General features: G+C 45.3%; 1 protein-coding gene across 5 annotated transcripts in view; it reads left to right on the top strand.

Annotated features, from left to right (window-relative positions):
- The window catches only part of csk (C-terminal Src kinase), a 156,860-nt gene extending 134,086 nt beyond the window's left edge, over positions 1-22,774 (top strand). For all 5 annotated transcript variants that reach the window (XM_038784100.1, XM_038784101.1, XM_038784102.1 and 2 more), the window contains 5 exons: positions 533-623; positions 3,742-3,815; positions 5,278-5,473; positions 6,560-6,646; positions 19,706-22,774. In XM_038784100.1, coding sequence (XP_038640028.1) covers positions 533-623; positions 3,742-3,815; positions 5,278-5,473; positions 6,560-6,646; positions 19,706-19,888 — 631 coding nt within the window. In that variant the 3' untranslated portion in view covers positions 19,889-22,774. The remainder of the gene's footprint in view (positions 1-532; positions 624-3,741; positions 3,816-5,277; positions 5,474-6,559; positions 6,647-19,705) is intronic.
- Positions 22,775-23,041: the final 267 nt, after the last annotated feature.

The raw sequence follows: 23,041 nt of genomic DNA, 5'->3' as shown, positions 1-23,041 counted from the left end.
GCATATTAATGGAACTGGATGAGCAAATTTGACGGTTAAGTTCTGCAAATTAAATCAACAAACTTATAATTTGTGTGCCGACACTGGAGAAATCAAAACCCAGTAAGAGCATTGCTGAATATTTATGGATTCATTAATGTCCTTCAGGGAAAGGAACTTGCCGTCCCTATCCTGCCTGGCTTATACGTGATTGTAACCCCACACTCTTGGCTCCCTTTGTCTTATTGAATTGTATCGATCAATTGCTGTAGAATACCTACTTAGCATCACCTCTGGGGCAATCGAGTAGTCAATAAGTATGGTCTACATCATCAACGTTCAGAACAAAGCGAAAGGCCAAAGTCTTTTCTATCAGGGGCTTTTCACAGTAACTTCATTTGAAGCCTACTTGTGACAATAAGCGATTTTCATTCATTCTCAACTTTGTTCTTTTTCTTAAAGAAGTATTGGTTGGTGTCACCTGAACTTCATCAGTTTTTGTAACATGTGGTGCAATGTCAAACAGTGAAATAACACATTTTCTTTGTTGCAGGCAACTCCGTCACAAAAACCTAGTTCAACTTTTGGGTGTCATTGTGGAAGAAGGCGGGTCACTATACATTGTCACAGAATACATGGCAAAAGTAAGTCCTTAATTACTGATACTTGTACGAGGAGTGAAGGACGGGCTGGCAGTGATCATGGGTTGCTAAAATGTGGGCGGGCCCTTTTTACCTTGTAATCTTAGAATGCTACAGTCCTACATGTGATGCCTTGTGGCATTCAAATACTTTGTGCACCTCAAGACCACCCTGAATTTGATTTCTTTCCCCATATAATTTGAGGACTAACACTTCCAGGGTTAGTGTCTGTGTACTGCATCAACATTCAAGGTTTGGGCAGGTGGATGAACGAAAATGGGATTGAAAGGTGGAAACTGGGTGGGTAGAAATGATTTGGAACTGTTCTCTTGCGGTGGCTAGAAACTGGCGCACAAATGGGCAGAATGGCCTGTTTTGCACGTTGCAACTTTATATTTAACTCCGATTTCACAATGTTCCTGAAATAGCAAAGAAATGTGGATGCGCTGGTTTCCTGAGGTTGCACAATAATACTTGGTGACAAATGACCCATGACACTTTGGACAAACATGAACTAGATGACATAGGAGTCATTGCTTGTTCAAATGGGAGCCTTTTATGCACACATTGTATTTTCCCTTTTTCCCCTGCACTGATTTTTCTTTTAAACCAAGTTTCAGGCCTTCTGCCCGACATTTCCCTGAGCAAAATTGATGTTTAAATTTTGCTCAGATCATTTGTGTTCCAGAGCAAGATTTTCCAGAGTAGATTAAAGGATATATATTTATAGACGTTCTGCTTTTTGAGAGGTGCAGAAATATCCAATGATGTAAGGTCTCAAAATATTATCCCTTTTTGAGAATGCCATTATTTGATGAGTAATGTTTTATATTGATGGTACCTGGCAATGTGATTTTTAGATTGTATAAGGATTGCAGCTAATTCAAGTATTCTAGATCTGCAAATAGTTAATTGCCAATTTTAAATTCTTGGACTTTGGCATTGCACCAGTGTGGCTTTTAAAAAATATAAATTTTAGAGTATCCAATTATTTTTTCTCCGATTGAGATGACATTTAGTGTGGCCAACTCACCTAATCTGCACATCTTTGGGTTGTGGGGGTGAGACCCACGCAGACACGGGGAGAATGTGCAAACTCCACACAGACAGTGACCCAGGGCCGGGAATCGAACCTGGGACCTCGGCGTTGTGGGGCAGCAGTGCTAACCACTACACCACCGTGCCGCCCTTGAGTAAAAAAACTTTTTTAAGCAGCACTTTTCTGCAGTTCTTTGTTTTATTATTGGCTCAGATTTTGCAGTCAGCAACAAAGTGACGAAGATGACTGCTAACCTCAAAGGTGTAGCGTTCTCTGTGGCGTGGATTTCCCCATTCCTAATCTTAGTTCGAATCAAGGAGATTTCCGGGTGTCCTAAAACAGTGATGGGATCGAGCTGTGTGAGCCGGCACCTGCATTGGAGTACTCTCAGACATGGTAGCACAGTGATTAACATTGTGGCTTCACAGCACCAGGGTCCCAGGTTCGATTTCCTGCTGGGTCACTGTCTGTGCGGAGTCTGCACGTCCTCCCCGTGTGTGCGTGGGTTTCCTCCGGGTGCTCCGGTTTCCTCCCACAGTCCAAAGATGTGCGGGTTAGGTGGATTGGCCATGCTAAATTGCCCGTAGTGTCCTAAAAAGTAAGGTTAAGGAAGGGGGGGGGTTGTTGGGTTACGGGTATAGGGTGGATACGTGGGTTTGAGTAGGGTGATCATTGCTCGGCACAACATCGAGGGCCGAAGGGCCTGTTCTGTGCTGTACTGTTCTATGTTCTATAGTATTGCTGACAACAGCTTCTAATTTTTTGCATTTCATTGCATGTGTGCGGACTCCGAAAGTTGTTTTCAATTTCAGAAAGGGTAATTCTGGCACACAGGAACCGTTTCACCTTCATTACTAATACTGAATTGGGTGGCACAGTGTTGTAGTGGTTAGCACTGCTGCCTCACGGCACCGAGGACCCAGGTTCGATCCCGGCCCTGGGTCACTGTCTGTGTGGAGTTTGCACATTCTACCCGTGGCTACATGGGACACATCTCCACAACCCAAAGACATGCAGGGTAGATGGATTGGCCATGCTAAATTGCCCTTGGTGTCCAAAAAGTTTAGGAGGGATTATTGGGTTAGGGGGATAGGATGGAAGTGAGGGCTTAAGTATATGTTCTATGTCTGAGAGGAAAGGTAGGTTAATTCTTTCTCTTTCAAGTTGCAACTTGCGTCATCTTTGGGTAAGCTGTTAAACTGCTTGTCCCATTAGACATTAGATATCTGCTGACACTAGTAATGAAAGTTCAAGATTTCGGTGTCCTTTCTAAATAAATAAATAAATAAATAAATAATCTTTATTGTCACAAGTAGGCTTACATTAACACTGCAATGAAGTTACTGTGACAAGCCCCTAGTCGCCACTTTCTGGCGCCTATTCGGGTACACAGAAAGAGAATTCAGAATTCTCAGCTGGTACGGGAATTGAACCCGTGCTGCTGGCCTGGCAGAAACCAGCTGTCTAGCCCACTGAGCTAAACCAGCCCTCCTAACAAACCAACTGGCCATTCATTTTATTGTTTTATGTCTCAATCTTGTATGCCAAATCGCCGCCACATTTGCCTACAAAACCATTAGCTGCAAAGGGCTTCGAAATATCCTGAGTCACAAAAGGACACTTTTCATTTGTGTGCCCAAGTCCTAAGGACAGGTCCGTGGCTCATTGTCTGCCGATTCTTCATCCAGAGCTGTTTTTGTTGGCTGTTTTTGTCAGAGCTGGTTTGTCAATGCCTTCCATTCTCGCGGGCAGGGCGAGCTGGCAGGCCCCAAGTCTACCTCAGCTGCAACAGGAATCAAACCTGTGCAGTTGCCGTTATTCTGAACTGCAGGTCAGCCATGTAGCCAACTAAGCCGAAAGGACACAACAAATGCAAAACATTTCTTCAATGCGATTAACCAGCATTGAGTGCATATTGATCGTCGCAAGGCTGATTGTCCAACAGGCAAAATGTTTGCCTCCATAAATGATCACTACATCCCCAAAAACTCCACCCTTGTGTTTGTCATGAACAAAAGGTGCTGTACAAATGCCGTTTCAAATTACAGAAGTGAAAATAGTTAAATTTCTATTCATTCCCAGGGCAGTTTGGTGGATTATTTGAGGTCAAGAGGAAGATCTGTCCTTGGTGGAGATTGTTTACTAAAGTTTTCCATGTGAGTATTATAGCAAGGTGATGCCATGTTTCGTAATCTGCATGCAATGTTTTGGAACTAAAACACGCTCAGAAAGACGAGCCTTGTCTGAAATGGGTAAATAGATGGGGAGTTTCCACACAGCTGATGGAGCTGCACCTGTCCTATTTTTCTTGATTTCCAACACTTGCAATTTGTTTTTATTAAATGTAACTTTCAAGGATCTCCGGTCTGCAAAATGCATTTGTTGTATGTGGAGACGTGCAATCAGCAGGTCAGATACTTTTCTCATTCGTTTTTGTTTCCCTTTAGTGACCTCTTTTCTGTTCTTTTGACTTCTTGTGGGGGTTGGCTGGCAAATTGTTTTTAGGTGTCTGCCAGTATCACCGTCACCAGTTGCTGTGATTATGTAGCAGATGGGGCAGCACAGTGGTTAGCACGGTTGCTTCACAGCGCCAGGATCCCAGGGTCACTGTCTGTGCACGTTCTCCCCGTGTCTGCGTAGACTTCCTCCGAGTGCTCCGGTTTCCTCCCACAGTCCAAAGATGTGCAGGTTATGCGCATTGGCCATGCTGAATTGCCCTTGGTGTCCAAACATGTTGGGTGGGGATAACAGGTTACAAAGGTAGGATGGACAGGTGGGGTTTAGGTGGGGTGCTCTCTCCTAGGGCCAGTGCAGACTCGATGGGCCGAATGGCCTCTTCTGCCATATAAATTTTATGTTCTATTACTGCAACGTACTATCTTTTCGTACTTGCGTCCACCCCCCTTTTGTCTTGAAATTTTGGAATATCCAACAGCTGGAACCATATAACCATGGTTGGCATTTCTAAGCTATTTGTTTTCACAATAGTTTTCAAACTTAATATTTGCGCCCTTTCAATAGATGACATTAATGATCCAAAGAAAATTAATGTCACTGTTGCAGAAACACTTGTGTGTGTATAGTTGGTAATAAGTCAACACATACAAAATTCCTTGTGGTGCCATTAGGAATTTCCTCGCCAGGGCTACGCACCGACGCAGTGGTTAGCACTGCTGTCTCACCATGCTGAGGACCCGGGTTCGATCCCGTTCCCGGGTCACTGTCCGTGTGGAGTTTGCACATGCTCCCCGTGTCTGCATGGGTCTCACCCCCACAACCCAAAAAGACGTGCAGGGTAGGTGGCTTGGCCATGCTAAATTGCCCCTTAATTGAAAATAAAGAATTGTGTACTCTTTATTAAAAAAAAAACAGCAATTTCCTCGCCAACCTCTTAGGAGTTCCAAGTATTAGTTTGAGAAGTTGCTGATAATGGCGAAGTTCCATACTAGAGAAATTAAAGATACTGGTACATGAAAAAACAAGATAGTTTGTTTCCAGCATCAAATTAGTTAATATCTTCAGACTTGGGTGACATGAAGTTTATACTGATTGGTTACAGAAAGGAATTGTGCCTATACTAACAGCATATCAAATAATTTGATTTATTCTCTTTTTTAGCGATGTCTGTGAAGCAATGGAATACTTGGAAGCAAATAATTTTGTACATAGAGATTTAGCTGCTCGTAATGTCCTGGTCTCTGAGGATAACATAGCAAAAGTTAGTGATTTTGGTCTTACGAAAGAAGCTTCATCAATGCAGGACACTGGGAAGCTCCCTGTAAAATGGACTGCACCTGAAGCTCTTAAAGAGAAGGTAAAAATAATCAGTGGATTATAGGTGTAACCGGATTTTTGCCTTGCGTTTTTGACCCATATCCTGGTGTCATGTGGCTATTATATTCTCCTCAAGTATTAAGGGTTGCATGATGTTGCACAGGTATTGTATAAGTGCCTGGGTGCTGGGCTTCAATTCCTATACTGTATGGAGGCTTTAAACAGAAGAATAGTCTTCTGTTTTTCTTTTCTTTCTCCCCACTCTTTGACTCCCCACCCTCCACCCCTCCCCGCCATGCTTTTATTTTTAAAAAAAATGCAGTGGTCGAGCAATTCAATGCTCACGTGCTAAGGAAATTGACTTCCGTTTTCTCCAATGCTCTTAGTTCTCTGTCAGTGTCAAGTCGAGACTGGCTGTCCACATGTGCGATGGTCATGAATAGGCCAAACTGCAGCTGCTAATGGCAACTTGAGGTGCTGATATAGCCTCATGCGCCAGATATTCTAAAATAAAATGTAACTGTTCAATTATATCATCGGCAATGATCTAGTTCTTTGTGTTAGACTGCAATAAATGATCCATCATTTAATTCCGTTAAGTCTGAAGTCTTAACACTAAATTTGTGGTACCTTCTTGTGCTATTTGCCATTCAGTATTGGAAAGTTGTGGTTGTTTGTAATTCCTTGACAAAATATGTTTGACACCATCCCTAATTGGTGCTTGAACCCAGCATTCATTTCTCCCGGGGTCTTGGGCTACTGTAGCTGCCCTTATTTCTACAGTATCCATTTAAAGTAACGCGATAAAGTGCCAGAGATGAAAATATTAGTGACTGTGGGACTGATTTCTAGTTCACCTGAAACTCTGCCCCATATACATTTCCTGTCTCACTGAGCTTGCTGTAACAGGTTTAGGCCATGAGAAAACCCCCAAATCCCTCTTGGGACTGTGGTCCAGTTTTTCCAAACCCCCTGGCGGTCGTGAAATATCTGTCTTCTTGTGTCTAGCGGTTCCTCCTTGAACAGATTGGCGAGCTTGACATGAAAGTTCACGTGGCGCGTATAAACAATTACTGGCGATAAAATAATTTTGAAGAATGACACCCAGTTCTTTATTTTATTGCAGAATTTTTCTACTAAGTCAGATATTTGGAGCTTTGGGATTCTTCTATGGGAAATTTACTCTTTTGGGCGAGTGCCTTATCCCAGAATGGTAGGTAAAAATACACACTCAGTTAAAAGTAAAGCAGTCTGTGCAGAGCATATCCTGAACTGCTTGTTGTATAAGAAATTCAGTCCTAAAAGTGGACATATGGTATCAAAGAGAAGTCTGTGGTGAAAGCGTTTATAAAGCTACAAGCACAGGTATTCATTCGTCAGAAGTATATAAGTGCAGCACAGGAACAGGCCCTTCGGCCTTCCAAGCCTACGCCAACCACGCTGCCCGTCTAACCTAAAACCTTCTAAACATCCTACTTTATTAATGAAGTTCCTTTCTGTGGTTCTAAATGTTCTCAAACATAGCTAATTGCATAAAAGAGAGAAGATAAAGTGTTAATTTGTTTGCAACAGCATTGTCTGTGTAGGATCCAGAAATCCTAAAATACTTATTGTTTTAAAATGTTTGTTGATGCAATAAAGCATTCAGCCTGGGTTCTATTCAAGGATTCTGTGTCTATTTGATTGATCAGATCCTATTCTACAGAAGGCCGTAGCCCCTGTTGCAATTACAAAGCAACGGCTGAAATGTGCATTCGGTCTTGCACTCATTTGCCGGATGTCTGGTACGTGTTGTCTTCATGTAATCTGAGCCAGCGAGAGTTCATTCAGACCAATATAATTGTTTCACAGCATCGTGCGCCTAACCTACGAAACACTTTATTATCCAGCTTGAACTGCACTCGTACCTTTCATTTCTGCGTGCAGTATTTGTGTTAGTTGAAAACCAATGACCGAGTGAGTGGTGAGAGTGATTATGCCCAATGGCGACATCAGATATTCATGAACAGGTTTTAATGCAAGCATTTGAGCCACTTTATTGCCAAGCTTTTACATTGTTAGATCCCCTATGACCCATTATGTATATGTAACAAGAAGAAATAAATATGCACTTAGTCATAAGCTTTCTTTAAATATTCCTAATACTAGGGCGAATAAGCTGTTTTTGAATTTTTAATCCATTAGAAAGGGGTGAAGAGAGCTCTACCAAATTTGGGTATAGAAATAATTTCCGTGCCTCGTTTGAATCTACCGTTTCACTCCAATAGTAAAAGATACACTCTCTGAGTGATAATGCACTACCCCAACAAAACTTTCATTACATTTTTGCTGGAACTTGGATGTAGGGTGGCACAATGGCTAGTACTGTTACTTCACAGCTCCAGGGTACCAGGTTCGATTCCTGGCTTGGGTCACTGCCTGTGCGGAGTCTGCACGTTCTCCCCGTGTCTGCGTGTTTCCTCCGGGTGCTCCGATTTCCTCCCATAAGTCCCGAAAGACATGCTGTTAGGCGAATTGGACATTTTGAACTCGCCCGCTGTGTACCCGAACTGGCGCCGGAGTGTGGCAACTAGGGGCTTTTCACAGTAACTTCATTGCAGTGTTAATGTAAGCCTACTTGTGACAATAAAGATTATTATGACTTCATGTACCTTGCAGTAGGATGGCTTCGGAGGCAGAAACTCGTGATGCTGGAAGCTTGCTTTTTCAGGCTGAGGCACATTCTTGGATAAGTGTCCGAGGAGCTTTTGCTTTTTGTATCTAATCGTGCTATAGTTTGGGTGTATTGCCATTCCAGACACACACTGATAGCATCTATGTTTCTCATGGCCCATCTTAAAATAAATGATTCATTTAAATTGTTGTGTGGGATGGAGGGTGAAGTCTGCACCATGACTTTGATATAAGTAGAAACCTATTGCTCCCAAACGTGTCTCGAATCATTTAGCTTTATTTTAATCATTGCATGACTCCCCTCTTAACCCCATCAAATATAATTGTGACTCATGTACTTGCAGACTCATTTCAGATTCAGTTAAGTTTGTACTGTAAAAATGTCACGTTTCTGAGTGCAATTAATTTTAACCAACATTCAGAAAAACAAACCTCATGGAAATTTCTTGATTTGCTTTGTGAAACCTGTACCCTCACCAGTTATGACATTTTGATCACTGCTTAATCCCCACTACTCGCACTGTTGATGGCACATTGGTAGGAGTATAATTACAGGTTTGCGCTTCTGGCTTGTGCAGTACTCTGGTGGTGAGAGGTATTGCAGCTCAACCTGGTGTTGCACTCTCCCAATATCAAGACAGGCATTTTCCAGCAGGTGTGACTCCTTTGGTATCATTCATTGCGTTGTGGGCTCTTGTGATATTGTAACCACTGTCCTGGGTGTGATTTGCTAACTTAAAGACTGGCCTGCATAAAACATCACATCAAATTGTACTTCCACTCAGTGAGTTGGCTGGGACTTGGGGTGGAGAAGTTAACGTATTGCACAGAGATAGCATAATGCGCACCTTATTCCGGTGGGAAATGCCCTAAAATTAAACTGGAAAATGTTACCCTTCTACCTCTAACAAAACCTTCATTGAGTTTGCACAAACCTTTTTTCTTTTCTTTTTAGCCCCCCCCCATCCCCCACTAATGTTCGATGTTATCCAGTTCTTGAAAGTGCATAATAAATAGTGCCCATGACTTGTAGAACCCCTCCAAGCTTCCCCTCAGTTCGAACTTAACCTTCTCAAGGGTCAAGTATTCCAACAGGTCCCCTCGCCACGCCAGGGCACAGGGTGGAGAGGCCGCTCTCCATCCCAGCAGGAAGTTTGCACAAACTTAAAAAGTGTTTGTAAAATTGTTATATATGCAATTACTAACAAATGGTTGATTTTATTTCTATTAACAATGTAATGCTGGGTGGCGCAGTGGCTAGCCCTGCTGCCTCATGGCGTCGAGATCCCAGGTTCGATCCCGGCTCTGGGACACTGTCCGTGTGGAGTTTGCACATTCTCCCCGTGTTTGCGTGGGTTTCGCCCACACAACCCAAAGATGTGCAGGGTAGGTAGATTGGCCACCCTAAACTACCCCTTAATTGGAAAAAATGAATTGGGTACTCTAAATTTTAATTTTAAAAATGGAAATTTATTTTTTTTAAATGTAATGCTGACTTCCAGTGGCGTTTGCGAGCGGGTCGAAAGCATCAAGAGGAGCTCCCGCCGGTGGCCACTATTTGTGGCGCTTTCGGGGGTTTCCCCGATTCTTCGTGCTCCCCCTGATTATTGTCGGCCTTTGGGGCCATCCCGGACGTCAAGCGGGGCCGGTTTGAAAACCGGCAATGAACCCCGCGCGGGTGTTGGGCGGCTGTTGCTGAGGTGTCGGGCCCAACGCGCGCGGAGGTCGGAGCAGTGGGGGCGGAGCTAAACGGAGGTCGGAGCAGTGGGGGCGGAGCTAAACGGAGGTCGGAGCAGTGGGGGCGAAGCTAAATGGAGGTCGAGGCGGCACGCCTGAAGCCAGGGAGTGATGTAGGTGAGATGTCCCACATCGGGTGGCTCCCGCCTAGAGTGTTGTAAGAAGACTGAAGTCAGGTCCCTGGGGAATACAAAAAAGAAGAGAAAGAAGTTTTAAAGAAACTCGGTGAAAGTTTTTTTTTCTTTTTTTTGGATGAAGAATTTTTTGTTTTCCTATAAAAAAAAAACAAAAGATTGAGGGTGGCGCGGTGGTTAGCATTGCTGCCTCATGGCACCAAGGTTCCAGGTTCGATCCTGGCTCTGGGTCACTGTCCGTGTGGAGTTTGCTCATTCTCCCAGTGTTTGCGTGGGTTTCGCCCCCACAACCCAAAGATGGGCCGGGTAGGTCGATTGGCCATGGTAAATTGGTCCTTAATTGGAAAATAAAGAATTGGGTACTCTAAATTTAAAAACAAAATTGAAGAAGGGGGGGGGGGGACAAAATGGAAAAATAATAAGTCGTTAAAGGATGCGAAAAGCAACGTTGAAGTAGGGAGGAAATGCGAGCTCGCTGTTGAATGAGAGGACCAGCAAAAGCGCTGACAAGATGGCGGATGCCGGACCACATGATGGGGCCGCACTACTTACGGTGGAGAAGATGACCGAGGTGTTGGCGGTGGAGCTGAAAAGCAGTTTGCGAGGCACATGGAGGCTTTGAGGAAGGAGATGGCGGTCACATTGAAGTCATTGGAGGAGGCAATCGCCCCAGTGAGGGTAGCTGTGGCAAAGACATCGGCCGAGGTGAGAGAGCTGGGCGAAAAGATGAAGGAAGTGGAGGAAGCCGTGTCGCAGCACAGCGACCAGTTCACCTCGATGAGGGACGAGCTGCGGAGGGTGGTGGAGGTCAACAGAGGACTCCGAGCAAAGCTCAAGGACTTGGAGAACCGCTCGAGGCGGCACAATCTGAGAATCGTGGGCTTTCCCGAAGGGACAGAGGGCCCACGGCCAACAGAGCACTTTGCTAAGATGTTGGCGGAGCTGATGGGGGAAGGTGAGAACCCCTCCTGGCACGAGCTGGACCGAGCTCATCAGTCATTAACGCCGAAGCCCAAAGTGAATGAGCCGCCAAGAGCAGTAATTATCTGCTTCCATAGGTACTGCATGAAGGAGAAGGTGTTAAGCTGGGCGAAGCAGAAGCACGAGGTGCAGTGGGATGGTGCTGGAGTTTGGGTCTACCAGGACATGATGGTGGAGTTGGCAAAAAAGATGAGCGGCGTTTGGGCGAGTGAAGGTGGCACTGTACAAAAAGGGGGTGCGATTTGGTATGGTATACCCGGTGAAGCTGAGGGTGACGGAAGATGCCAAAGACTTTTATTCCTAGACAGCGGAGGCGGCTGAGGCGTTTGTGAGGGCGGAAGGCTTGGGACAGACGCGAGGAGCGGAGCTGGGAGAGAGATTGTGGACTGTGATTGGGGAGCTGGAAAATGTATAAATGCTATAACTTTCTTTTCACTGACGTGTATTGTAATTTACTTCACTTCACATTGTTATAGAGTTCAAGTTAATGGTTGGGTTGACTTGGCGTTCTGTGTTGCGACGGTTATATCTTATTTTAGTGAATTGTATGGGTTGGATTGTTGTTTTTGTTTTTTCTTTCTCTGGGACTGGGTGGGAGGGGACGGTATACCTAGGCGGGAGGGGAGCCACCCGCGCTAGCTAACTAAAGTCGGCTAGTGAACGGAGGTGAGGTGAGAGGAGGGCTGCGGACATTGGAGCCTGGTTAGCAGGTTTCGATGGGCCTTTGAGGCGAGTGAGTGGGGTGGGGGGGAAGGGATTGATGCTGGAAGATGTTTTTCGAGAGGAAATGTACGGGGGGGTTTTTGAGAGGGGAGGAAGGGGTTCCATGTTAATAATGGATAGGAGCGGGTCAAGCTCATGGGGCAGGGCCCGATGGTGTGATGATGGTGGATAAGAAGGGTGGGGGAGGGTGAGAGACCCCCAGTTAGGATAGTCAAGTGAGGGGGTTAGGGGGTCCGGGAAAGGGTGCTTACGCAGCTTAAAAGTTTGAAAGCCGATGTAGCAATGCTGCAGGAGACTCACTTGAGGGTGAAGGACCAGGTGACGGCCACGCTCACTGGTCCCATCAGGGAGGGCAAAGGCGTTGGCTGGGCTGATGGTGGAAATGGGAGGGGTGGACCTTTGGAGGTTTCTGCACCCGAGGAAATGGGATACTCGTTTTTCTCAGCAGTCCATAAGGTATACTCACGGATCGACTTTTTCGTGGTGGGGAAGGCTTTGCTGGCTGGAGTTAAGGGGTCGGAGTACTCAGCAATTGCTGTGTCAGATCACGCTCCGCATTGGGTGGATATGGTGCTGGAGAAGGGGGTAGCGCAGAGGCCAGGATGGAAATTAGATGTGGGACTTTTGGGGGAACCAAGGGTTCTGTGACAAAATTGAAAAGGTAATTGATGAATATGTAGATTTCAACTGTACGGGTGAGGTGTCGAAGGCAGTTGTCTGGGAGGCTCTAAAGGCAGTGGTGAGCGGTGAGGTGATTTTGTTTAAGGCCAAGGTGGACAAAGAGGAGAGGTTGGAGCAGCAAAGGGTAATAGATGAGATGTTGGAGGTAAATAGGAGTTACGCAGAAAATAGCCACCCAGCGAAGTTGGAAAAGAGGAAGGAACTACAGGCAAACTTTGGCCGACTATCTATCAGGAAGGCGGTGCGCCAACTGAGATGAGTACGGGGTGCAATTTACGAACACGGAGATAAGTATGTTAGCAGGTCAGCTCTGGAGGGAGGCAGCGGTAAGGGAAATTGTTCAGGTGAGGGATAGGGCAAGGAAGTTGGTGGTGGCTCCGGATCTGATTAACAAAGTCTTTGAGGAATTTTGTGAGGTTGTACAGGTCTGAGCCACCTGGGGGAGATGCAGGAATTTCTAGATGGGTTGGAGTACCCGATGTTAAGGGAGGGGGACAGAGCTACATTGGAAGGAGCGATAGTGGAGCAGGTGATAAAAGATGCGATTGGGAGGATGCAGTCGGGGAAGGTGGCAGGGCCGGATGGGTTTCCGGTGGAATATTATAAAATATTCAAGGATAAGCTGGCACCCCTGATGGTGGGGATGTTTGAAGAGGCGATAGGGAAGGGGGTGCTGCCATAAACCTTGGGGCAGGCATCGATCTCCCTGTTGCTAAAAAAAGATAAGGATCCGATGGTGTGTGGGTCGTATAGGCCCATATCACTTTTGAATGTGGACGCAAAAGTATTGGCGAAGGTACTGGCGGGTAGGCTGGAGGACTGCCTCCCGAAGGTGATAGGTGAAGATCAGACAGGGTTCGTGAGTGGGAGGCAGCTCTTTTCAAACGTTAGAAGGGTATTGAACGTCGTTACGGCACTGGCAGAGGGGAAGGAAATAGAGGTGGTTGTGGCATTGGACACTGAGAAGGCGTTTGACCGAGTAGAATGGGGTACTTGATGGCAGTTCTGGAGCAGTTTGGGACAGGACCAAGATTTGTGAACTGGGTAAAGCTACTATATAAGTAGCCGAGGGCGAGTGTTCGCACAAACATCAGCTCAAGATACTTTTCTCTCCACCTTGGGGCTAGGCAGGGATGTCCTATGTCCCCCCCCTGCTGTTTGCACTCGCGATTGAGCCGTTGGCCATCGCATTAAGAAGTTCGGGGGTATGGAAAGGAATAGTTTGGGGGGGGATAGAGCATAGGGTGTCCTTATATGCCGATGACTTGCTGTTATATGTGTCGGAGGGGTGGCGCTCCGCAGGTACAACATCTCTAGTTTGGTGGGGAGAGTGAAAGCTGATCTGGCAAGGTGGGACAGTCTCCCTCTGTCACTGGCGGGTCGGGGACAGGCGGTTAAAATGAACGTGTTGCCGTGATTTGTGTTTATTTTCAATGCCTGCCGATTTTCCTGCGAAAGGCTTTTTTCAGAGAGATTGAGGGAAGGATTACTTTGTTCATATGAGGAGGGAAGGTGGCCAAAGTTAGAAAGGTGCTGCTACAGAGGGGAAGGCAGGCAGGGGGTTTGGGTCTTCCGAACCTGATGTATTACTACTGGGCGGTGAATATGGGAAAGGTGCGGAGCTGGGTCAGAGGGGTTGATTCCCAGTGGGGCAGAATGGAGGAGAGTTTGTGCAGGGGGTCAGAATTGAAAGCACTAGCAACAGCACCGCTCCCGATGGCCCCGGGGAAATACTCAGGGAGTCTGGTAATAATAGCTTCATTGAGAATTTGGAGGCAGTTTCGCCAACACTTCGGGTTGGGGGCAGGGTCAAGGGATATGCCGATTCGGGGAAACCACAGATTTGAGCCAAGGAAGTGGGATGGAAATTTTTGGAAATGGGAGGAGAAGGGAATTAAGACACTAAAAGATTTGTTTCTTCGGAGTCGGTTTGCAGGATTGAAGGAGCTGGAAGCGAAGTATGTGCTGGAGCAGGGGGAAATGTTTAGATACATGCTGGTTCAAGATTTTGCCAGAAAGCTTCCCAGTGGAGCCGGCCTCCACATTGCTGGAGGAGGTGCTGACGACAGGGGGACTGGAGATGGGGGTAGTGTTGGCGGTTTATGGAGCTATTTTGGAAGAGGAGAAGGCACCGCTGGAAAGGATCAAAGCAAAGTGGAAGGAAGAGTTGGGAGAGGATATGGAGATGGTATTCTGGTGTGAGGTGCCCTGGAGTGTGAACGCCACCACCTCGTGCGCGAGGTTGGGGCTGATACAGCTGAAGGTGGTATACAGAGCACCCCTCACGATGGCGAGGATGAGCCGATTCTTTGAAGGAGTAGAAGATGCGTGTGAACGTTGCGGGAGGGGGCCCCGCTAATCACGTTCATATATTTTGGTCCTGTCCAAAGCTAGAGGATTACTGGAAGGAGGTTTTTAGGGTTATTTCTAAAGTGGCGCGTGTGAAACTGGACCCGGGCCCCCGGATGGCCATATTCGGGGTGTCGGACCAGCCGGGGTTGGAAATGGGTGCGGAGGCAGATGTTGTAGCCTTGGCCTCGTTGATCGCCCGAAGGCGGATCCTGATAGGTTGGAGAACTGCTCCAGAACTGCAATCAAGTACCCCATTCCACCCTGTGCTCTGGTGTGGCGGGGGGACCTGTTGGAATTCTTGACTTGAGAGAAGGTTAAGTTTGAACTGACGGGGAGGATGGAGGGGTTCTACAATTCATGGGCATTATTCATGATGCACTTCAAGAACTGGATAACATTGAGCATTAGTTGGGGCGGGTGGGTGGGAGGGGGGGCTGTGTGTGTTAATGCCGACTACAGGTGATCCCCAATTCCTTTTTGTCATTTGTTTGTGTGAACATGTAGTCTAATGTTTGGGGTTTGGTGGGAGGATGGGATCGTTGTTATTGATATGGGGATTAACATATTTGTTACTGATTATTGTTTGTTGTTGGTGGGTGTAAATTTGGGAGAAAATGTGAAAAAGGAGAATAAAAAATATATTTAAAAAAATAAAAAAATGTAATGTTAACTGAAGCAATGTTCAACAGCAACTCTGTACATGCATAAAGCTGCCACAGCTTTCTTTTTTTGTATTTCCCTCTCAGTAAAGCATTGTTTTTCTATATAGATGTGAACAGGTCATCCAAATATTTTAGGCAATTTTATATTTTTGGCAAGCCAGCTAGAGGAAGTTAAGTCCCAGAGGACACTTTTTCTCTTTTACACTGGAAAGTGATAGGCAGATCAAAATCTGGCTTTACGTTTTACTACTTTTTTGGGCATAGACCTTTTAGCTTCTCGTTTATCCTAGGTGTCAAACCTGATTGCAGTTCCTCATTGACTGCTGGGCTACTTGCTGTCACTGATGTGTCACATGCTTGTGTGAAAAACAGTGGGGAAAGTTCAGATAAAATTATACCTTGCGAGAGCAAATGAAGGTGTATTTATACAGTGCCTTATCTTTCGCGTCCAGGCCCAAGGGCAATCGGTCTTTTCACAGCATGGAAAGTCATCTGAAGGATAGAACTCTGGTTTCAGGCCGTTAAATATGGGGACAGATATACTCTGAATATTAAAATAGCGCATATTTATTCTGGGATGTTTGTTGGTCCATTGCAACTCAAGTTAAAGTTCCTTGCAACAGGTCAATTCCGAGTGACCTTAACCCAGGGCACTGGATGTTCCTGCTCTTCCACCTCCTAAACTTCTGCTGCAAAAATGGACAAATCACGCATCAAGAGATACTGTCATAAAGTACAGCAGCACCCTCTCCAATAGTACCCTCTGTAGGGGGAAAAATGTATTGCATGCCAGCATTTTTGTGGCGAGGTAGGTTTAATAGTGGAGCAGTGCAAAACAATACCCCAAATAACGTTGCATTGTTGTGCAGTTTAACACAACACAACTGTCGGTACATTGCAGTTCATAGTTGGACACTGTATTCATTATTGGTCACACTCGTCACAGCTGACACCTTCATAATCAACAATATAATAGTCCTCAGACTTGCCACACAATTGGTTCCTGAAAACCGCAGCATTGTAAGTCAGAACACGGTTTTCCCATAGGAACGTTATTGTAAATGGGGCATTGGCCTTCCTGAAACAAGGCACGATATATGTTTGTGAGATCTCGCTTCTGTATAAGAGAGTAGTGTATTTCTCATGCTATAATCATGCTGCACTTTCGAAGACGCTTCCACACTGTATCTGAGAAGTAATTTGCCTTTCCTGAGGTTGTGAAAGAGGGAATATAATTGGTAAAGACTAGCTGTTCACTGGCATAAAGATGAAACGGGCCAGAATTCTCCGGCTGTTACGATTCTCTATTCCCGCCGGCAGCGCACCCCTGTCTACAGGTTCCCTGGCGGCGTGGGGTGGGCTTGAATGGGAAGTCCCATTGACAAGCAGCGGGAAAAAGAATCAGGCCGCCAGTGAATGGCGCAGCGCCGGGAAACACGGGGCTGGGGGCAGGAGAATCCAGTCCAGGCTGTAATATATAAACCAAAGTGCCATTTGTTGCCACTCTAATTTTGTAAAGACGAGGACCGCCTGCAAACGATAAAATGTTAGAATCACCTATTGGGGAGGAGAACATGAAATGGCCATTGTAGAGGGGTGTGCACTTGAACGTCTGATCTTTTATAATTGAATTTCCTGAGCTGAAAATAGTTCAGCCATTTATTATTTTATACATTCATTTTGTGGATGCGAGTGTCGCTGGCTAGGCCAGCATTTATTGCCCTTCCCTCATTGCCCTTGCTAAGATGATGATGAGCTGCCTTCTTGAACCACTGCAGTCCTTGTGGTGTAGGTACACAGACAATGCTGTTAGAGAGGGAGTTCCAGGATTTTGACCCAGAGGTGGTGAAGGGACGGCCGCTATGTTTCCAAGTCAGGGTGGTGAATGACTTGGAGGGGAACCTCCAGGTGGTGGGGTTCCCAGGTATCTGCTGCCCTTTACCCCTAGATGGTGGTGGTCGTGTGTTTGGAAGGTGCTGCCTGAGGAGCCTTGGTGAGTTACTGCAGTGCATCTTGTAGATGGTACACACGGCTGCCACTGTTCTTTGGTGGAGGGATTGAATATTTGTGGAAGGGGTACCAATCAAGGGGGATACTTCGTGCTGGATGCTGTTGAGTTGTTTGAATGTTGTTGGAGCTGCACTCATCCAGGCAAGTGGAGAGTATCCCATCATACATCTGACTTGTAGATGGTGGACAGGCTTTTGGGGGGCCAGTAGGTGCGTTACTCAGCGCAGGATTCCGAGCCTCTGACATCTTGCAGCCACAGTATTTATATGGCTAGCCCCGTTCAGCTTGTGGTCAATGATATTCCCCAGGGGGCAGTACGGTGGTGCAGTGGCTAGCTCTGCTGCCTCACAGTGCCGAGGTCCCAGGTTTATCCCGGCTCTGGGTCACTGTCCATGTGGAGTTCGCACATTCGCCCTTTGTTTGCGTGGGTTTCGCCCCCACAACCCAAAGATGTGCAGGGTCGGTGGATTGGCCACACTAAATTGCCCCTTAATTGGGAAAAAATGAATTGGCTATTCTAATTTTTTTTTAAATGATAATCCCCAGGATATTGATAGTGGGGGATTCAGTGATGGTAATGCCATTAAATGACTCCTAAGTGTTTTCCATGTTCCTCTTCCTGTTCAATATGTCCCTGTGGTGAGTTCATGAAAAAGATTCAAAGAGAAGTAATTTCAGCGCTCGTAGCTCAGATTTCTTCTCGATTGTTAATTTTCATGAAACTAAGGATGTGCAAACTTATTTCAAGATAGTAAGTTGCAGCAATATTTTATCTGTATGCTTCTTGGCAACATTTTACAGTTTAGTTTATTTACAACGGCTCGCTCTTGTATGAGAGATTTGTCACGCTGTAATGACGCCCTGTGCCAGTGGCTGCAACCTCACTTTTGGCTGTAGGGTTTATTTCCAGCACAGGAAGTTTACATAGGCAACTTCCGGTGTAAACGTATGAATTTATGGCAATGTTTCAAAATGCAGATGGAATGGCACATTAGTTTCCTCTTAGGTTCAATCAGGGAAATGGGCAAAAAATTGCCCCCATTTTGTTACTTGTGTTTTCGTTTAAGGTTTATTACACACTGGAATAACCTGTAATAACCCGAGGTTATTCATGGCCTTGCCCCTCAACTGAGGTGTGGTGATCCTCGGGTTAAATCACCAGCAGGCAACTGTCCCCCTCAAAAGGGAAAGCAGCCTATGGTCATCTGGGGACTATGGTGACGTTACCTTTTATTACATACATTCAAGCTCGGGATAGATAGCTTTATGATCTCTCTGGGAACTAAGGGGTTTGAGGAGCAGGCGAGAGAGTAGGCTTGAGGCAGAAGATTAGACATCAACAAACTGAGTTGTGGAACATTAGGTGAGACATGAACACGTGAAATTGTCGAGAGGCTGTATGGTCTATTCCTTTCCCTTGAACACCACCACCAGCCGGCACAATTCAGGAACATTTCAAAACAAAGTTGTTTAAAATATTGCTTTAAAAATGTTCCTTGAGGGCAGCACGGTGGCCTAGTGGTTAGCACAACCGCCTCACGGCGCTGAGGTCCCAGGTTCGATCCCGGCTCTGGGTCACTGTCCGTGTGGAGTTTGCACATTCTCCCCGTGTCTGCGTGGGTTTCGCCCCCACAACCCAAAAATGTGCAGGGTATGTGGATTGGCCACTCTAAATTGCCCCTTAATTGGAAAAAAATAATTGGGTAATCTAAATTTATAAAAAAATAAAATAAAATAAAAATGTTCCTTGGCTTACTTAACCGTATAGTTGGATTAGAACATAGAACATACAGTGCAGAAGGAGGCCATTCGGCCCATCTAAGTCTGCACCGACCCACTTAAGTCCTCACTTCCACTGTATCCCCGTTACCCAATAACCCCTCCTAACCCTTTTCGGTCACTAAGGGCAATTTATCACGGCCAATCCACCTGCACATCTTTGGACTGTGGGAGGAAACCGGAGCACCTGGAGTAAACCCACGCAGACACGGGGAGACCGTGCAGACTCCTCACAGACAGTGACCCAGCGGGGAATTGAACCTGGGACCCTGCCGCTGTGAAGCCACAGTGCTGTCCACTTGTGCTTCCCCAATGCGGCTTAAAATAGATTTATCATAAAAATGCTTTTAAATAGTATCAGTGAACTTGAAAGATCTTGGGCCTGAAGCTCTAACTCTTTCCCTCTCCATAGATGCCATGAAACCTCCTTGCAACATTTTCTGTTTATATTATACATTACCTGCCCTTGTTTAAGGGGGGGGACTTAAACAACGAGATAAATAATGAATTGCTGTTTTTTCCTCTTTTAAATTCCCTCAGCCTCTGAAAGATGTGGTTCCTCGTGTTGAGAAGGGTTACAAAATGGATCCACCTGACGGATGCCCACCTGCTGTTTACGAGTTGATGAAGTGGTGCTGGGAGCTTGACCCAGGTCGAAGGCCAACGTTCAAGCAGTTGAGGGAGAAGCTACAGGAAGCCAGAAATAAGGAATTGTACCTGTGACACCAGAATGCCCATGGAACTTCTTATTTTTAAAAACAAAAACTGCTCAACATTAAACCAAGAGTGCTGAGACTTTGACAAAGCAATCTTCTTTTTAAAAAAAAAAGAACTCTGCATATCATGGCCTTGTGATCCATCCCCCCCCCCCCCCCCCCCCCCCCCAAGTTAAGTGTGATGCAACACAGTCCCCCTTTATCCCCATTAAAGAAGCATGCTTAAACACCTTTGTCAAGTCATTTGGTCCTTGTGGTGATTGTTTTGTGCCAAATGCCTCCTGCCACAAAGACGGTGCTTATTTGCTTCTCTATACTCTGCAATGTGTTTCTACCAAAATGCAATTCACAATGAGGTTTGGTGACGAGATGGTTTTTCTTAACCAGCGTAACACAGTTTTGTGTATTTTTTTTTTGCTTTTCCAGTCTAAATTTGCTTAGCCAGATTTTTTTAATACTTGTAGTTTTTTTTTATAAAATGAAAAAGGGTGTTCAGTTTATTTTTTACGTTCTGTAACGTTGCACAGATTTGACAAACTCGTTGCATGTAGTGTGGGAGGCGTTCATTTCTGTCAATGCGTTACACTCATTTTAGCTGCCACGGGTGAGATTAAATAAACCATTCCATATGACCAGTTCTAAATGGCTGTTACGTTTTGATTTGGAATTTGAATGTGGAAAAATAAATTGTGCTGCTGTCTTTGTCCTGTTTCCTCTGTTTGTAGACTCGTTGAACTCAACCGAGCGAGGACTAGAATGGCTTCACTGGGATACCACCAGACTCTGCGGATGTGCCTCTGCAGGCAGCTGGTAGCAAGAACTCAAGTGCAACCAGAGATTGAGTTGTTGCCAAAGGGAATTTCATTCCAACCTTATTTGTCTGTAGGTAGTAGAATGTAGATCTTTCTGCTCAGAGGTGCACTCTTGACGCCTGTAGCTTAGAAAGACAGGGAAGCTCGTGGAGGATAATGGTACATTCGCAACTTGATGTGGGGAGTTCAGGAAAAACATAACAGATTTGACATGATTTAAAAGCTTTATTTGTATTTTGAGTTCCCTATTTTCCGTTTTGATCAGGCGTGTGGGAGATTTCTGTCTCTTCCCACTTGTCCAGTGAATGTGCCAGATCCAGCTGCATTTCATTGTCAATAGGGCTTGATCTCGGTGACTGTCTGAATGCTGGAGACATTCTGATGCCTGTTTCCTTAAGTGGAGTGAGAGAGAGGATATTAGGTAACCACCCCGAAGAAGAAATTCAGAACAGGCTTTCAAGGTAGTATTTCCAGCATTTGAACTGGAATTCATGACAAAATGAATTTCTGGTTGGCTTATATAATTGAAATGATTGCAGGATGAGGGATGGATTCTTTTAAGCCAGAATTTCACCTTCTGTCTGGTAACCCTCTTGCAGTGGTATGTCTGCACAGACAGTGGATGAGGACAATATCAGACCCTACAACTCAAAACAGCCCGCCACTGTTCCCTGCCTCGGCTTGAGGTGTCAAACCTTTGTTGCTGATATGAAACTCTTCGGGAGAGAAGGGAAGGAAAGTAGCAACAAAAAATTCAAATCTGCATTGTAATGATATTGTTATTGAAGATGTTATTGGCCAGATTAAAAATGCATGCAGTTAATTAGATTAGTGTTATTAAGCATTGAGCATAATTAAGTGTATGGGTCTAAAGCCTAGGCTCTAAATATTTAAAGTGGTGAGGCAATTGGTTTCATGGTCAATAGGTTAATGAACCAGTTTAATATGTGATGCTATCATCTTGGCCAGGTTTCCACACGCTTCTGCAATAATTTGTTTACATTTTTACTCTGTTCTGGGTTTTATTTACATTCTCTTCACTGTGGCGAGAGATTTTTTTACCCTGGTTTTTCAACTGCGTTATTCCTTTCACGTCAGTGGGACTCAGGTTAGGGTATCTCCACTCGGATCGTGTTATTACTGGATTAGTCATCCAGAGAACTGGACTAACGATCTGGAGACCAGAGTTCAAATCCCGCCACTGCCGCTAGAACATTTAAACTTGATGTATTAAATGAACTTTAAATAAAAAGCTGATACCAGTAATGTGGACCATAAAACTACCAGATTTTGTAAAGGCTGATGCACTGAAGCCCTTTGGGGAAGGAAATTTCCCGCCCTTGCTCGGTCTGGCCCACATGTGGCTGCAGACGCACAGCACCATGGCTGGACGCCCTCTGAAATGGCCTAGCAAGGCACTCGATTGTATCTAATGTGATGGCTCAGCATAATCTTGAGCACGGGGTTGGAGGAGGCGGTGGAGAGATGTGCATTAAGTGTTGACCTAGCCAGCAATGCCCCACCGTCCTGTGAATGAAGTTTAAAACAAACGATGTGGCACCTTCAGCCGTAAGCTATCCTGTATCAGGACCTACAAAGGTGGTGGTGGGGAGCGGGTGGTTGCAGACAGGATAGTGGGTTTAAGACAAAAATCAGTCATGATCTTATTGAATGGCTGTGCAGGATCGATGGGTCAAATAGCCTACCGCTCCTGTTTCTCCCGGCCATGTTTACTGCCGCTGTGCATCATGGTACACCAGCAATGTGCCCCAACTCCACCTTAACTAGTCGCTCCGCCCTTTGTGTCTGTGCCTTAGGCTGTGTGGACCCTAAAGCCCTCTCTTTTAAGATGCTCTTTGGCCAAGCTTTTTGTCAGCTGTCTTAATATCTCCTTCTGTAACTTGGTGTAAAATTTTGTTTGCTAACGCTCCTGTGAAGTGCCTTGATGTTTTAAATCATTAAAGGTGGTATGTAAATGCAAGTTGTTTTTTATTTCATTTTGTTTTCAGCGACAGTTCAGTGGCATTATGGCGTTCATGTTGAGAGCAATTTTATTCATATTAAAGTCAATTCCAATTGAACACTCGTTCTCTTATTAATCCTCTAGTTACATAACCACTACATTCCTGTACCCCATATTTATCAGTGACGTCGTAAAGCTGGTTGTGCTCTGATCATATTTTAAATACAACAGGGGAAGAGAGAAACCATTATGAATGTTGATATTTTTGTCTCGACACTTCCAAATTTTTGGTAAGTGTTTTAAGGAAAGTAATTGCAATTGGGAGCACGCAGTAATCTTTATTGTCACAAGTAGGCTTACATTAACTCTGCAATGAAGTTACTGT

The sequence above is a fragment of the Scyliorhinus canicula genome, chromosome 24 (genome assembly GCF_902713615.1).
Source record: "Scyliorhinus canicula chromosome 24, sScyCan1.1, whole genome shotgun sequence".
Taxonomy (NCBI): Eukaryota; Metazoa; Chordata; class Chondrichthyes; order Carcharhiniformes; family Scyliorhinidae; genus Scyliorhinus; species Scyliorhinus canicula.
This window is presented reverse-complemented; position numbering and strand designations above follow the sequence as displayed.